The 15,353-nt window shown below is 41.0% G+C and overlaps 1 protein-coding gene and 1 long non-coding RNA gene across 4 annotated transcripts in view; both read right to left on the minus strand.

Annotated features, from left to right (window-relative positions):
- The window catches only part of slc9a1a (solute carrier family 9 member A1a), a 32,169-nt gene extending 25,985 nt beyond the window's left edge, over window positions 1-6,184 (minus strand). The window contains exon 1 of one of the 2 annotated variants that reach the window (XM_032517427.1): window positions 5,074-6,184. In XM_032517427.1, the coding sequence (XP_032373318.1) occupies window positions 5,074-5,365 (292 nt within the window). In that variant the 5' untranslated portion in view covers window positions 5,366-6,184. The remainder of the gene's footprint in view (window positions 1-5,073) is intronic. The other variant, XM_032517429.1, reaches the window with a different exon arrangement.
- A 5,592-nt stretch (window positions 6,185-11,776) lies between these two features.
- Window positions 11,777-12,678, minus strand: LOC116690492 (uncharacterized). 2 transcript variants are annotated; one of them, XR_004332266.1, is made up of 3 exons: window positions 12,420-12,678; window positions 12,143-12,284; window positions 11,777-11,964 (listed from the first exon to the last, which is right to left on the minus strand). It is a non-coding gene; the product is annotated as an uncharacterized LOC116690492 (long non-coding RNA). The 2 variants fall into 2 exon arrangements; XR_004332267.1 differs by having other exon boundaries at window positions 11,778-11,964; window positions 12,143-12,259.
- Between the last annotated feature and the right edge of the window lie 2,675 nt (window positions 12,679-15,353).

The raw sequence follows: 15,353 nt of genomic DNA on the forward strand, positions 1-15,353 counted from the left end.
CCTCAAAATACAATTATGAACCTGAAAATGAGCATAATATGGGCGCTTTAAGGCTATCTACTTAAATATCTTGAATATTGACAATAAATGGAGAAATCATATTAAATATGAGGCAAAGACATCTAGGGTATTTCTAAGATTAGGGGCATGTAAATGTTTAATATAAACGTAACTGCGTCAAGCCATAACCTAAATAACACAAACAAGATAAGATGTGTAAGCCTGTGACATATTTACGCAAGCTTTAGGATGGTTTCTAATGATTTACCTGACATCTTTCCCACACAGGCTTTATCAGTAAGGATAATATTATGAACCATATCTCGTAAAGGTTTTGACAAATCCTGTAACTTTGGACTCAACAACAACAACAACAAATATATTATTTAAACATAAACATTCAAAAGGTTAAACTCAAGAATGATTATACAGGTGGTCTATGGGTCAACCCAGCATTACAGATAATGTCTCCTAAAAAGGTGATCATCAATTGTTTACTGCAATCCTTTAAAAAATGGGCAGGTCCCTTTGTGAACCGTTTACTCTGCAAACAAACGATCTAAACAGTTACAGGCTGCATTCCTAAAACAGCGCTAATTTATAGACATATTGGATCTTAGAAAATTAAACTACTGTAAAGTTTACAAATTCAACAACAAACTGCAAAACTAGATTTAAGATTACAGTCTTGTCTGGTAATCACAAGGTTAAAAAAACTAACGTATAGCTTTGAAGGTCCTCAGGTGTAAGAGTCATAAACAGCCAAGGGAATGAGCAAACTAATCCAACAACTCTTCAAAAACAACAACAACTGACTTTTATCATTATTTCTGGGTAAAACCAGGTTACAGCAATGTTTCACTGTGATGGGTGATCTATGCCTGCTGAACAATACCGCTCAAATAGGAAGTTATCTGGAAATTAAAACACACAAACACAACAACACACACACACACACACACACACACAACCACACACACACACACACACACACACACACACACACACACACACACACAACACACACAAACACAACACACACACACACACACACACACACACACACAACAGGCCAAAGTTTAGTTACACCTTCTAATTCAATACATTGCCTTAATTTTATGACTATTTACATTTTTGGTTCTCACTAAAGGCATCAAAACTATGAATGAACACATATAGAATTATGTAGGCTACTTAACAAAAAACTGTGAAATAACTGAAAATATGTCTTATATTCTAGTTTCTACAAAGTAGCCACCCTTTCTTCTGATTACATCTTTGCACACTCTTGGCATTCTCTTGATGAGCTTCAAGAGGTAGTCCCCTGAAATGGTTTCCCAACAGTCTTGAAGAAGTTCCCAGAGATGCTTAGCACTTGTTGGCCCTTTTCCCTTCACTCTGCGGTCCAGCTCACCCCAAAACATCTCGATTGGGTTCAGGTCTGGTGACTGTGGAGGCGTAGCACTCCATCACTCTCCTTCTTGGTCAAATAGCCCTTACAAAGCCTCGAGGTGTGTATGGGGTTCATTGTCCTGTTGAAAATCAAATAATGGTCCAACTAAACGCAAACTGGATGGATGGCTAAAATGTGCCTGGTTCAGACTGAATGAATGATTGAGGAAATGAAGGACCGCTATGTCAGAGGGAGGAGACTGAGAAAAAAACTTGAGGTTTATTGAAGAAAACCAAAGGCCTGCACTATGAAGCAAGATTTTCTTTTAATGAGTTAACTTCAAATTCAACCCAGAGTTTTCTGTGTCACAACGGTGGATCACTTGTTACCGGGTTCAATCACTGTGGTAACTTATGCTGAACACCTGACCTGGTCGGGAGCAGGTTATGTTGGAGATTAGAGATCAACCCCTGTAAAAGCAGTGCCTATTGACCCCAGTACTCGATTGATAATGGCCTCACAGTTCTTAGAAAATACCGGGGAGCCAGAGACTGAATGGGTGGAGCTTGATGAGTAAAAAAAGAAAAAGCTTAGTGCGCGGAGAGAGAGATGCACTCTTAAACGTTAAAACATTTAGAGACCGACAACCTCGTTAATATTCCCCGATGCATATCTTTATAAAAGATATAGATTATCAGTGGCGGGAATTACGTATCATTGTCAGTTTGTTGAGCCGTGTGTTGCCAATGCGCACATCCTGTATTGCGTTTTGCCTGTAAAACCGTGTCTGTGTTCTTCATATTTATGTAGAATTATAGTTTGATCTTATGTAAAATATGTGGCTCGGGTGGATGTTTGCAATTGGTCATGCTGTGCAAACACAGACTCTTTTATGTGAACGCGCACGTCTCTAGACTGGAAAACCCAGGATTGATTGAACTAGTTGTTAACCACCGTTGTGACATAGATTATGCAGGACCGCGGTTGTTAGGGTTAGTGAAGATGGATAACTGCAAGAAATCCAGGACATGTTGATCTTGATTCGTAGTACAGGCCTCAGCTCCCAACCAGGTTAGGTTAACAGTTACCATAGTAACTGAGGTTAAGTTGCATCTCTTTCTGAAACAGGCTGGAGTGACCCCTTCCCTCGCTCGGGTTTGATTAACCTCCCTTTCTGAAACAGAAAACCCAGAGTTTCCCTCATTTCAGGGTTTACAAACTCAGAGTTTTCACTAAAGGTGCTTTCTGAAACGGACCCCTGGACCTGTGTGTACACACGCTGTCCCAGTTACCACTTCCTGCTGTCTAAATAAACAACAAAAACACAAAATAACACCTGACTGTTAAAAACAAAACTGTATTTCCTCACAGAGGAATGCTTGAATTTCACTTCTAGACGGATGCAGTGCAATTGCAATTATCATGTTGTGCTGTTCCTGTAATTTCAAACATTACAACTCTCAACAAACAAAGCTGGAGTCCAATTATTTATTTTCACTGCAAAAACAACCTTGTAAACAGCGGTAATAAAACTGCAGCACTGCTAGGAATATGACTATTAAATAACTTAAAGTATAGCATTGTCTGAATTGTTTAATGAATGTCAATCATTATCTGCAACACACTCTCCATAAAGTAAGGTTCTAGCCACCAAACATGTTTTCATATTTCTCATTCATGTTGAAAAGATCCATATCCCTTTCAAGTGCCAAGTAACACACACACACCTTCTCTTTAAATCAATAGACCAGTTGTGAATTATAAATAGAAGGTGAGACTAACTGAACTTGAACATGTTACAGGGAGTTTCGCTGGAGGGAGGGGAACACTGGAACCAAGCAGGTTCACAGCCACCAGTAATTACAGAAGGTTGTGTCCCGCTGACCACTCATGTATTACTAGTGAATATTATCAGATCTGATCAAACAAAAGCGTTAATCTGAAAGTCGGAGCTTGAAAGGCATTACAACCTACTAAAATATTAACAACTCATTCTTGTTTATAACACAACTACATTTTCGAAAGTTGATAAAAAACGGTTATTTATGCAAGACACAGGTCTGTGGCACATTACAGGAGCCATAACAGAGGATGTTTCATAAAAATAAGGACCTTGCCACCTAGGCTTACTTTAACAATGTTAGAGCATATTCTCCGTGAAATTATATCCCCTGAGTTTAAATTTGTATAACTAGTTTTTGCGCTGGGTATAATCAATTCAAGAAAAGCCAAAAAAAGTAAAGAAGGAAGGCACCATGCCCACTGACAGGGTTGCTTGAGAGGTAAATAGATTGTGGGTGTGCTTTTAGGCTTGTAAGATATAAGGTCCATGAATGTAAATCAGACACGCCAAGGCGGAGCAGTGTAGCAGCCACATTGAATTACTCACAGCCCATTCAGCTATCCAGGGATAATCAGAGGCTTAAGGTCACCAATGTCTGCTGCTGTCAGTGCACACACTTATCCTGGCTCATTTCTTTTCAGCCTCCATTTTGCTACCTGCACTTCCATCATGCATTTCACTCTCTCTACTTATCCTCATCTCTCATTTTCATTCCATGCCCTTGAGCTGCTCTTAACAGAGAACCACCCAAGCCAGGTGGTCCCTCGCTGCCTGTCCTCTCCGCAGAAACACTGGGCTTCTTGCCCAGACAGTGAGGCAGGTAGTATCCTCCCTGGCTACAGGGTTCTGCTCAGTCAAGCCCCTGACGTTGCAGGCAACTAACAAGCTGCTGGCTTTTGGAAAATGATAGCAGGGGACAATGCAGTGTTTTTTGAAAAGCACAACCCAAGAAAACATTAATAATAGAGGGAGAAGCAGGACAGTATATAAAAAGGAAAGAAAATGGAGCACCATGGGTGGAGAAAGGAAGAGGAATATATGGGTTGGAGCACAGAAGACACAAGATGACGATGGAAAGTGAGGAGCTGGACAGAAGTATTTCAGTGTGTCACAGCTGGGATTGGGAACAATCATAAAAGTACACTTTGGCACTTTGGGAGGCTTTGGCACACAACAACGTAGTAGCAGGAGGTTCCCCTGTGTTGAAAACTTGCCAAATAGTTGCTGTACAACATCCTACTTAGTCATCACTGTATCAAGAAGGACAGGACAAGCAAAATACCCTCTCCACATGAGGCTGACAGATCTGATGAGTAGTCTGCATGGCCGGCAATATTGATTTTCCCTCTGAGTCACCATCACAATTGAGCTATTCTGGCCCAATTTGTTTTGTCAGTGAAATCTTTACTCAGTATGCAGAATACAGACGGCAGGGGTTGGTGGTCAGAGATTATCCAGCAAAGGTAAATTGAGGGGTTTGATGTTTCTGTCAATTTTTGTGAGCCCATCAATAGCTATATGTGCATGTGTTGTAACAGGCTTGTAACCTGAACCAAATAATTTACATGTCAGTTGAATAAGCTATGCTATCGCTGCTGGAGTTATCTGAGCCCATTCCTCTCTTCAATAATGTAATTCTGATTCAAAGAGCAGTCTGGTAAAAAAGACAATACCTTTATGTTTCAATATGCTACTAACTACATCTGAAAAACTAGCTAGCTACACATGTACCAAGTAACCTGCAATGACTACACCTTTTAGCCAACTATAACCTAACCCTTAGCTAGCACTTCCTGGAAAGGCTAAATAACATGCGTAAAGTTCACATGATACTCACCCAATTTCATTACCGAGGCCAGCAGCACCCATAGTGAGATTTCAAAGGGAGTCTGTATGTGATGGTAGTCGAGGTCGAGCACAGGGAATGCCTTTTTAGTGTGGTTATACTTTTCGTCCTCCACTTTGTGGTTGTCCACATTTTTCTGGTGGCTGATATCCGGAGAGCTGGCAGCTCCGAGAGGAAGCACGGAGCCCTCCAGTAGCACCAAAACCATCAGAAGGAGCAGTCCCCGCTCTGGTATACTCTTACCGATACCAGTCGGACTGTGTGAACCTGTCCTCGAAGGCATGTTGTTAAACAAAAAAAAGGCAATGTAATTTGAAAAGAAATGAATTGGTAGAAGTCCGCTTGAAAACCAAGCAAGTTCAAGGAAGTTAGTTACGTCAACGTAACTCTTCAACCCTCGAACATTCTAAATTACTTTAACAGTCGGGTCAACTAGCTAAAACCGAACCAAACATTAATTCTGCCAGTTACCGACCGTTAGCTAGCTTGACTTCAGAGTTGTTGCTTGTAGCCAGGTAAACAGCCGCACCGCCACAGGCCGTTTGAAAAAAGCAGTAAACGCCAAGATGCTGGACACAGTTTCTTTTTACAACAGCTGAGACGAATGTAAAGAGCAAACCTAGCCTATTCGGGGTTTTCTTTTTTTTTACAGCGGTGTTTAACAAGTTTCTGTGTCAGACGCTATCAATGTCCTCCGCGGTGAAAGATGTCATTGTTGATGCTGGAGGCACATCGGCATCCCCTTCCACGCCTCTTCTTCCCTCTGATTGCCCAAGGTACACGTCCGTGAGGCGGCGGTGCTGAGATACTGACCTTGAAGAGAAGCCACACTGCTGCAACATTGCATTTTTTCCCGTGCACTTTGTAGTTCAACTTTTTGATATTAATGTCCGTGTATGCGTCATTGCCATCGTGTTCGCAGGAGGACAAGACCTTGGTTGGGGGCTGAGCCCACAGGGTGGACAGGGGGAAGACTTGCGGCGTGCTGCTCTCAGCACCGGCTTCCGACACTTGTCCCGTGCTGTCAAACCAAGTGGCGACTGCTCCTGTCTGCGATGGTGTTTCGCTTCATACAACCTTCAAAACACACACCCTTTCGCGGAGGTTTGGGGAAGGGTAGGAGGAGGAGTAGCGTGGCAGGGAAGGGGAGGGTAGGGGGGATGTCCGACTATAGTGACACCTATAGGAATGGAGGTTTAGGTGTGCTATAATAGGCTATATCAATGGTCTCATGGGTAAGAAAAACAATAGCATCTCCATAACTACTGAGACAAATCCCTCCGTTAGACGACTGTTCATGAATGGGACATGCTTTGTCTGTGTAATCTAAGTACTAATAAAAGCAGTAATCTGATACTGTTCCACTCTCATAGAAATGTTGCTATCCATGTTATACAGGGAGGTCAAAGGTCAGGGTTAATTACAGCCCAGAAAGCATAGTATTTCTTTCTCAAGAAAACACAACCTGAAGTCTGTAGATGCTCGCTGTCATCAAAACTTAAACATCACAAGTCACTACACCACCCTGATTGTTTCAGTTGGTGGGACTGCTCTGCTGAAAACGTGCTGGTTGACTGTATGACTGTTGCAGCCATTTACAGAAGTGTCATTATAATGACTATTATCCAGCCCTCAGATAGCCAGATCATAGATAACCATGGAAGTGAGCCTTATCAGCACACTGTTTGGTTTTTGTTTCTGGTGTGTAGGCGTAGCCATTGGAGTGGCCTTTGAAAACTACTTACATTATATGTTCAAACTTATGTCTCAACATAGGCTTCTAATGAATTTCCAAGCACACCTCCCAGATTAGTCACACATAAATCCTCATATAACAAAATAATTGACCTAAAGGGGCGCTACGCAGTTTGGACCATTTCTTCGCTGTTTGTTTTCTCGCTTTTTGCTCGCAGGTTTTTTCAATTGAGCTCTCCCTACAGCTTCGCATTAGATATTTGCCAGCTCCTGTGTACTTGTGTCGGACTCCTCACTTGGTCAATCTGCCCTTTCCTCGTTCTCTGTTCCTATGACAATGCTTTCCGAGCGTTCTGTTTCTTTTTTCTTCGCAACTAACATCTGCACTCAACCAGAGCCGGTCTGACTCGACTCTCATCGGGTATGACGCGTAAAAGCTGTTTTACAAGAGTTGCTTGTGTTGAAGTGCCCAACAGACTTATCAAACCAGTAATGTTTACCCAGAGAGCCAGCACAAGGGCAGCCCAAAGTAGGCATAAGTGTATAAAGTAGAACTGCATAGGTATTATATTAAGCGATTTGTCAATCTAAAGAAAATTAAGTCCTTTTTCATGCAAAAATGCCAAACATTTCCTGGTTTCAGCTTCTCAAATCTAAGGATTTGCTGCTTTTATTTGTCATGTATGAACGTAAATGGAATACCTTTGATTTTTAGACTGTCTGGGATAAGCATTTTAACAGTTTTACTTTTTATTTGGACATTTTATAGACTAAAAGATAATACATTTGATAATTAAAATAATTGTTAGTTGCATCTCTGGTGTAAAGATCAGTTTTTGCACACTTTTCCTTTACCCCATTTATAATCCAGACAACCGAAAACATAAAATGACAGTAGTAACTGTTGAGAAGTGTTTCCACCTATGTATTCTAAACTGCCTAGAGTCATCAACAATTAGGTAGGAAAGACCAAAAAAGAAGAGACACATGGGTTGATTATAGTTTTGTGCTCAGATTTTGGCTTTTTCTCACTTTTATAGAAGAGATTGGCCAGTGAAAACATTACTAAAGACACTAATTGTTCTGAGGCAAAACTGCTAAACAAATATGGATTAGATAATGTCTAGTCTCTCAGAATGATCCGGGCTGCAGCATTGACTAGGTATGGTCAGTGTTGATAACAGTGTTCTGCGCAACACACATTCATTTAAACATAGACCTAGTCAGAGTTCAGGCGACAAACTGTCTATGTTGTTAGTCATTTCTGTCTATGTCTTTATCACTTTTAATGACTATAAGGTGTTTCATGTTTTACAGCCTCCTATTGCTGTTGGGCCTGGGACACACAGTTACCGGGACACTACTGTACTGCATGGTGATCTGGGGAAACACAGAATGCCCCTTAATTGTAAATAGCAGCTGTTTACAATATGTATTGATAAAATAAGATAACTTACACTTTGTTTTGCCAAAGGAAATTTGTCTCGGACACAAAAAGGATCTTTATAGTATATTGTCTTTGCCATTAGTAGACAATACTATATACAGCAGTCAACCTTTAGAGGCTGCAGAATGCTACTGCAAGTCAAAGCAAAATGTCTCTTTAATGATTTTATTTGTGTTCCTGATTTTATTTTTTGTGTTTAAGCCCTGTCTTATTACAATTTCCAGTATTCACAGATGACATTTTGAACCACATCCACTACATCCATAGTATTTGCCTGCTTTATCCAGGACTTTTGTTTGTATATGTTTTGTTGGTGATTAAATCCTCAAGCTGATCACTCCTGCCTGGTTATCTCTGCATTTGGATCTTTCTATTCTTTGAGCCGTGACAGTTACCGGGTCCTGCTTTGCATGCTGGCTCACTATCACACCACCATGGTTCACCGGAAAACTTAAACATAACAGAACCATTGTTAATGGTATGAGTATAGTAACACCTACTAAATATTCCATTTTATTTAGCTGTGAGTAGTACATCCATTTCCTTTGTGCACGGCCTTGTTGTACAACAACAACAACAACAACAAATATATATATTTATTTATATACGCAAAACTGGCTTATAATTTGGATGTTGTATGAAAGTTTTCAACAGGCCACTTTGTTAGAGTGGATTAGTTAAAGTAACGTCTTTGAACTTTTTTTGTTTTTTTTAAAGATTATTTTTTGGGGACATTTCTGCCTTTAATCAGCACAGGCTGGATATGAGAGGGGGTAGAAATGCAGAAAATTGCCACAGGTTGGATCCAAACCAGGGCCCCCGCGTCGACGAATAAACCTCTACACATGGGCGCACGCTCCACTAACTGATCCACCCGGGCGCCCAAGTCTTTAAACTTTTGTTGCCGTCTCTGTGTACTCAACAAATGACAACTGATATTTTAACACTTTTGTTTAGTCAGGCTAGGTTAGCCATTTTGCTGACCCACAAATAAGCTGAGCTGAGCCTACTGAACTGTTAGATGGTAATAGTTCATAAACTCAAATCGTAAATGTATTACTAATGCCTTTATTTTTCCCACTGTGGGATGAATAAAGTATTATCTAATCTAATGTCTGCCTGATCCGCAGCAGTTTGTTCTAGTTAGTTATTCTGATGGCGCTACTGATATTGTCCCTTTTTCTCTTGTCTTTTTATTATGGTATTGTGTGTGTTGTTACGCTTGTCTATTGTGTTGGTGTTTCTTACTCAAGATATACTGTAGATAATTGTCTCATAATAAATAAAGGCCAAAAGTCTTTCATAATAAATAACGGTCAAAGGTCTCTTCCTTACTCTCTAATAAGGATGCAGAGCAACTATTTCAGAGATGTTTCCTCTTTACTTTCCATCTATTCATGAGTAGAATTACTGCTGCACTTTTACACATCTTTTTGCACAATCATTTGCAACAGAACATTCATTTACAAACCAATTTGTAAATTACTCTCCATACAGAAACAGGTGGTAACCTCAGTAAAGTTGGAACACATAAATACATAACCTACACACCCTCCTTCAGATCTAGTAAGAAGGTTTTGATGCCAGATTTTTAACGCATGATTACAAATGGCATCAAACCCTTAGAGAAAATAATAGGAGGCATGGTGCTGTGGTTAGCGGATAGGAGTGAAATTACTCAGGAGGACAGAGTTAAACACATGCCTGGCATATCATGCTGTGACTACTCATGGCAGAATAGAACATGTGCTTAAAAGCCACATGAACCAGAAGCCCTGGGTCAATGCTGTAGTCAAGGCCACTCAGCACCATACTCCTGAAGCCAGAAATTCAGATTTGATCAAAAATAAATGGTACTCTACTAAAAAAAAATCCCCAGCCTGAAGAAAAAGGAGCTGCATGTTAAAAGCTTTATATCCATCCAACAGCAGGCTAAAAGAGTTTTATTGAACCCTAGAACCAAGCCTGCAGGCTAAAGTGTATTTGCTTTTGCTTTTGCAAGGCTTTCTTTCATATTCCTGAAGCTAAAGAAAGTGCAGTCTCAGTGACAGAAGTCTAAACTGTGCAATTACACAATTTCAGATGGTAAAAGTCTACGAGCTCACCCTGACCCCAACACTTTGAAGTTTCTATTTTCTGCCTTTATCTGCATAGAGTGTGTACTATGTCTTCTACCACAAACCACACATGGTAAAACAAAACAAAGCCAGGCAGCATTTGAACCTACAGCCATTTTTTTAATTTACTATTTCCAATGGATTTAAAAACAAGGTCTTTTTGTCTTTTGTTTCATGTGGAAAAAGTGACTAATATTAAAAAATATTTTGGAGGATACTGAATCACTTTTTTTCCCCAAATTTATTCAGATACACACAACACAACCAGGTAACATCAGGCTAAAGGGGACCTTCAATCTTTACATGTATGCGGGTTACCACGACGCATATTGAATCGGGAACAGAAGCTGATCCTGGCTGTACTGTATCAACATGGCTTCTCAGTAGAGGCTAGCCGCAGGATCCAGAGCTGTCAGCTTCTGGTTGATGATGACCCAGCAGGAGTCAGGGATGAAACTTGTAAAAACAAATCAGATAGTGTCATGACCCCACCTGGTAGAAGCTCTGAAAAAGATGACGAGTTCTTACATCATGTCTGTCAGCACTAAGCAGGGACAGATGCAAAACATTTTGACGGTTTTATAAGCACCCTGTGGCAGAGGTGGTTATTTGAGGATTCGCTGGGTTAACAGTCACTTCTGTCATGGAGCTGAAGCATCTACATAATATTCACCTTAGTCTCGTAGCTCTCTCTTTTGCTGCAAACCTTTTTACCCCCATGTCCTCTCGGCCATTGCAAATATAACTGCTTTAACTGATGCCAGATCACATCATGCTTAATAAGTATACTTTAGCGCCTGCAGACACTGGTGGCCGTAGGGTATAATTTCCATCATCTTAGATCAAGGCAAAGGGATATTTTCACAATTATGGCCATGTGGTCATGGCATTCTTAGGGTCAGACAGTGATCCACATATTGTCCCTCTGTGTAATCTAGTGGCTGCACGAAATCGACATGCTGACAGCATGCTGTAGGCAATCATTATTAAATTACCAAGAGTTATCATAATGTAGAAATGTCAAATACAGCTTAAGGTGTTTTTTTTCACTTGAAATATATGTGTGCAGAATTGTGCAGTTCAATCTCTTAACTGCAATGTTAAAGTGGAACTCTACCGATTTTTCAAATCAAAGTCGGTTTACAGGTCATGGGAGGGTATATGTGAAAAAAAAAGATTTATAGCCTATTGAGGCTCCAGAGGGAGCTGATGATGAGCTCTGATGTCACTTGAGTCAGCGTCAGTTGGAGTTGAAGACTACATGTTTGAAAATGAAAGAAATCTAGGGCTGTGAAGTTAGAAAGAAGCAAGCTTACCAGACCTCTGTAGCTTGCTCCTCATCTCTCCTTCAGGCTAGAAGCTCAACACTTTCAAACTCCCATCACGTAAAATACGGACGCTTCGTCAGGGGCCTTTGTTGTTGTTTTTGACGCTAAAAGTCTCCTGTAGCATCATATCAAAACGCATTTTATCAAACGGGCTTGGTCGGGACTATTGGCGTCACTTTTGACGCAGTTAGGTTTCGGGCTAACGTTTCCATGACACGGGGGACAAGAATGAGACGGTTGGGTTTAGGAAAAGAAGAATGGGACGGCTGGGTTTAGGAAAAGAAGAATGGGACGGCTGGGTTTATTTTTTTTTTTTGGCAAACGAAGAAGGGGCCGGCTGGGTTAGGAAAAGAAGAAGGGATGGCTGGGTTTAGGAAAGAAGATAGGACGGCTGGGTTTAGGAAAAGAAGAATGGGAGGCTGGGTTTAGAAAGAAAGAATGGGATGGCTGGGTTTAGGAAAGAAGAATAGGACGGCTGGGTTTAGGAAAAGAAGAATGGGAAGGCTGGGTTTAGGAAAAGAAGAATGGGATGGCTGGGTTTAGGAAAGAAGAATAGGACGGCTGGGTTTAGGAAAAGAAGAATGGGACGGCTGGGTTTAGGAAAGAGAAGGACTGCTGGGTTTAGGAAAGAAGAAGGTGACGGTGGGTTTGGAAAGAAGAATGGACGGCTGGGTTTAGGACCGAAAGAATGGGAAGGCTGGTTTAGGAAAAGAAGAAGGGATGGCTGGGTTTAGGAAAGAAGAATAGGACGGCTGGGTTTAGGAAAAGAAGAATGGGAAGGCTGGGTTTAGGAAAAGAAGAATGGGATGGCTGGGTTTAGGAAAGAAGAATAGGACGGCTGGGTTTAGGAAAAGAAGAATGGGACGGCTGGGTTTAGGAAAAGAAGAATGGGACGGCTGGGTTTAGGAAAGAAGAATGGGACGGCTGGGTTTAGGACCAGAAGAATGGGACGGCTGGGTTTAGGAAAACAAGAATTGGATGGTTGGATTTAGGAAGAGAAGAACGGGACGGTTGGTCGCTCTTAGTGCCATGTAATCTTCAAACGTCGTGTAGCTGCTGCTCTCCCTGGTGCGTTCTACACACACGCTGAAGGGCGCGTTTTACGTTGTATCTGACGCTGCCAACCACTGCCCAAACGTCCTTTTTTTTACAATTTCAGAGGGAGAACGGGTTGCAATACTACATTAGCCACCACAAGCATAGTCTGTGTAATGTTCCACTTACTGGATTGCTCCATTGCCGTTGGGAGTTCCCCCAGAGTTAAGCCGGATGTCTGTTACCTTCCGTTTTTTTTCTCCCATTCCAGAATGCTGTGTGGACTAGCCAGACCCTCCTTTGCAGCGCAGTGGAGGAAGGTCTGGTAAAACTAGACTACTACTAGGATAATACGCCCAAACCTCTGGACGGAGGATGTCTGTAATTAAAAATATCTTTGGTTCTGCTGCATCTAAACTGTCGATTGTAAGTCCAAGTATGGTGAATGGGCGCAATGCTCATTTGGTGGAGTATTCTTTCACTATGATATGTGGTTTAGGTTGTCTTGCTCTCCCACTTCTCTTTAAATGATAATGTTTTCCTCCGGGCTCAAACTGCGAGACAAAAATGGAGAAACGTGTGTGAAATTGATGAGAAAGGACATTTAGCAAACAAATAAGGAAGTTACAAAATGAACCAAATGAACGTGGTTGATATGATATCGTGTTTTTTTCCTGTTTAATTTGTGATAGGTCAACACCAACCACCTCTTCACTGTAGCTTGAGATTCATTCATTAGATAGCAAGCTCGCCACCCTCCTCCCATCTTCTTCCTTCTTCCTCTTCCTTGTCTCCTAATAGTGACTCCTACCTGAATTCAGAAGACATTTTTATCTAAAAAAAAATCCTGACTCCCTCAAACTGTCTCACGATGCTACAGCACAGCACCACCTCCCAAAGTCAACCAGATGTCATTGTTTCCAATTGTAGAAATATGCATGTACGACTCTCTGCCTGAAGGTGGTGCCATCAGTCTGGATAAAAAAAATGGTAAAGCATGCAGGACAAACTCTGTTCACATAGTCACTGAGGAAACATGTGGGAAAGTAAGAATTATCATCATGATGTTTTGGATTGGGATGATATGTTGACAAAGTTTGAACTCACTGGTATGGTTGTCAACAGGGTGCAGAGACTGTATGAAATAGCCTTCATCGTCTATCGTGGTGGTTTAAAGTAATGGCTTCAACTCTTTGAGTGAGGACAGGCTTAAATCACTGAGCAAAGATGCACAAAATATCTGAGCGGTGTAAATGAAATTCAGATGGGAGTCATGTGGCATTACCCCAAAATGAAACATGTTGTTTTCCTCACACACACTGTTTTAATTAAAGTCTGTTCAGTGCAGCAGAGCCAGAGTTTGCTCTGTGCTGTCAGGTCGAGGTTGCCAAGGTGTTCTTCTCTTTGTGTTCCAGGCAGACCTTTTGGCTTGGGGCAAGCCATAACTCTTACCTCATTATCATGAAAGGTGCGCTCGCTCAGCGTTTCTGCCCAGGTCACATCTGGAACCACCCGCAGACGAAGAGACGAAGGGAAGGAAAGGGAAAGCACTTTGAACTTCAAAGCAGGCAGTACAGTTTGCTTAGAGTTATTATATTGTATACACACATTGTATTAAGCATAGATTGAGCACTTCACCAATGAATTTTTTAACTGCCTGCTAAATTTAGAGCATACCAGCACACTTTTTATCTAAGCGAACATGGATTATTTATTACCTCAGTACATTTGTTTTGCCACAATTTGACTTTTTTTTTTTACTTAACTTGTAAAAGGCCCTTTTAATTCCAAAGTGATGTTTGCTTGTGAACATCGTCTAGAGTTATGACTTCATCCAGAAGGCCAAGGATAAGAGGAAGACAGTGAATGGCGTACCTCAGACTACAATAGCCAAGGCCAGTGGTGATATGAGCTGTATATCAGTTCCTCTACAGGCTGAGAAATATGAGCATGTACAGTGTAAGGCATAAAAGAGGATCAATTCTCTCTCTTGTATCCAAATACATGCACACCATGGGCATTATCTGTCTTCACCCTTCACTGATCCACAATCCACCCACCAACACATTACGCTACTCACAAACTTGTTGGTGTTTAACAACGTTCTGACTCAACCTCTCACAATCTACAAGTGTGAGCACAAATTATCCTCTGAGCTAGGTGCAGCCAGGCAGGAGGAGATGTTCCAGCATGCACCTTGACACGGCAGCTCTATAATTCACCACCACAGTTTTCATGTATAATTTACCACTGCAAGAAATTCCTCTTTCATGTATTATTAAACAGAATAACCCATCATTTGGACTCTGCACTGTTTTCACTATGCAATTATGTCCACAGCACTGCCTTTAGGAACAGTGACACTGAATAAAGACACTAATAGTAAGATGTTATAATAAGTGTGGTCTTAATTTAGAAACACAACAGAGTGAATTTGGCCTCGGAATGCATAAAGCCTCTGTATTCTATTTGTTTGTATGGCTATGTACATGTATCTAATTACTGCATGTTTAATTATGTAGGCTAGCTATAACTGGTATTTTAGACATCCGAGATACTATTAAACCTTGTAAGGAATTTCAGCCTGTATATTATAACGTTCAGGATAACAGTATAGTAAAATATATATATATATATATATATATATAT

This window comes from Etheostoma spectabile, chromosome 6, assembly GCF_008692095.1.
Source record: "Etheostoma spectabile isolate EspeVRDwgs_2016 chromosome 6, UIUC_Espe_1.0, whole genome shotgun sequence".
NCBI classification, from domain to species: domain Eukaryota; kingdom Metazoa; phylum Chordata; class Actinopteri; order Perciformes; family Percidae; genus Etheostoma; species Etheostoma spectabile.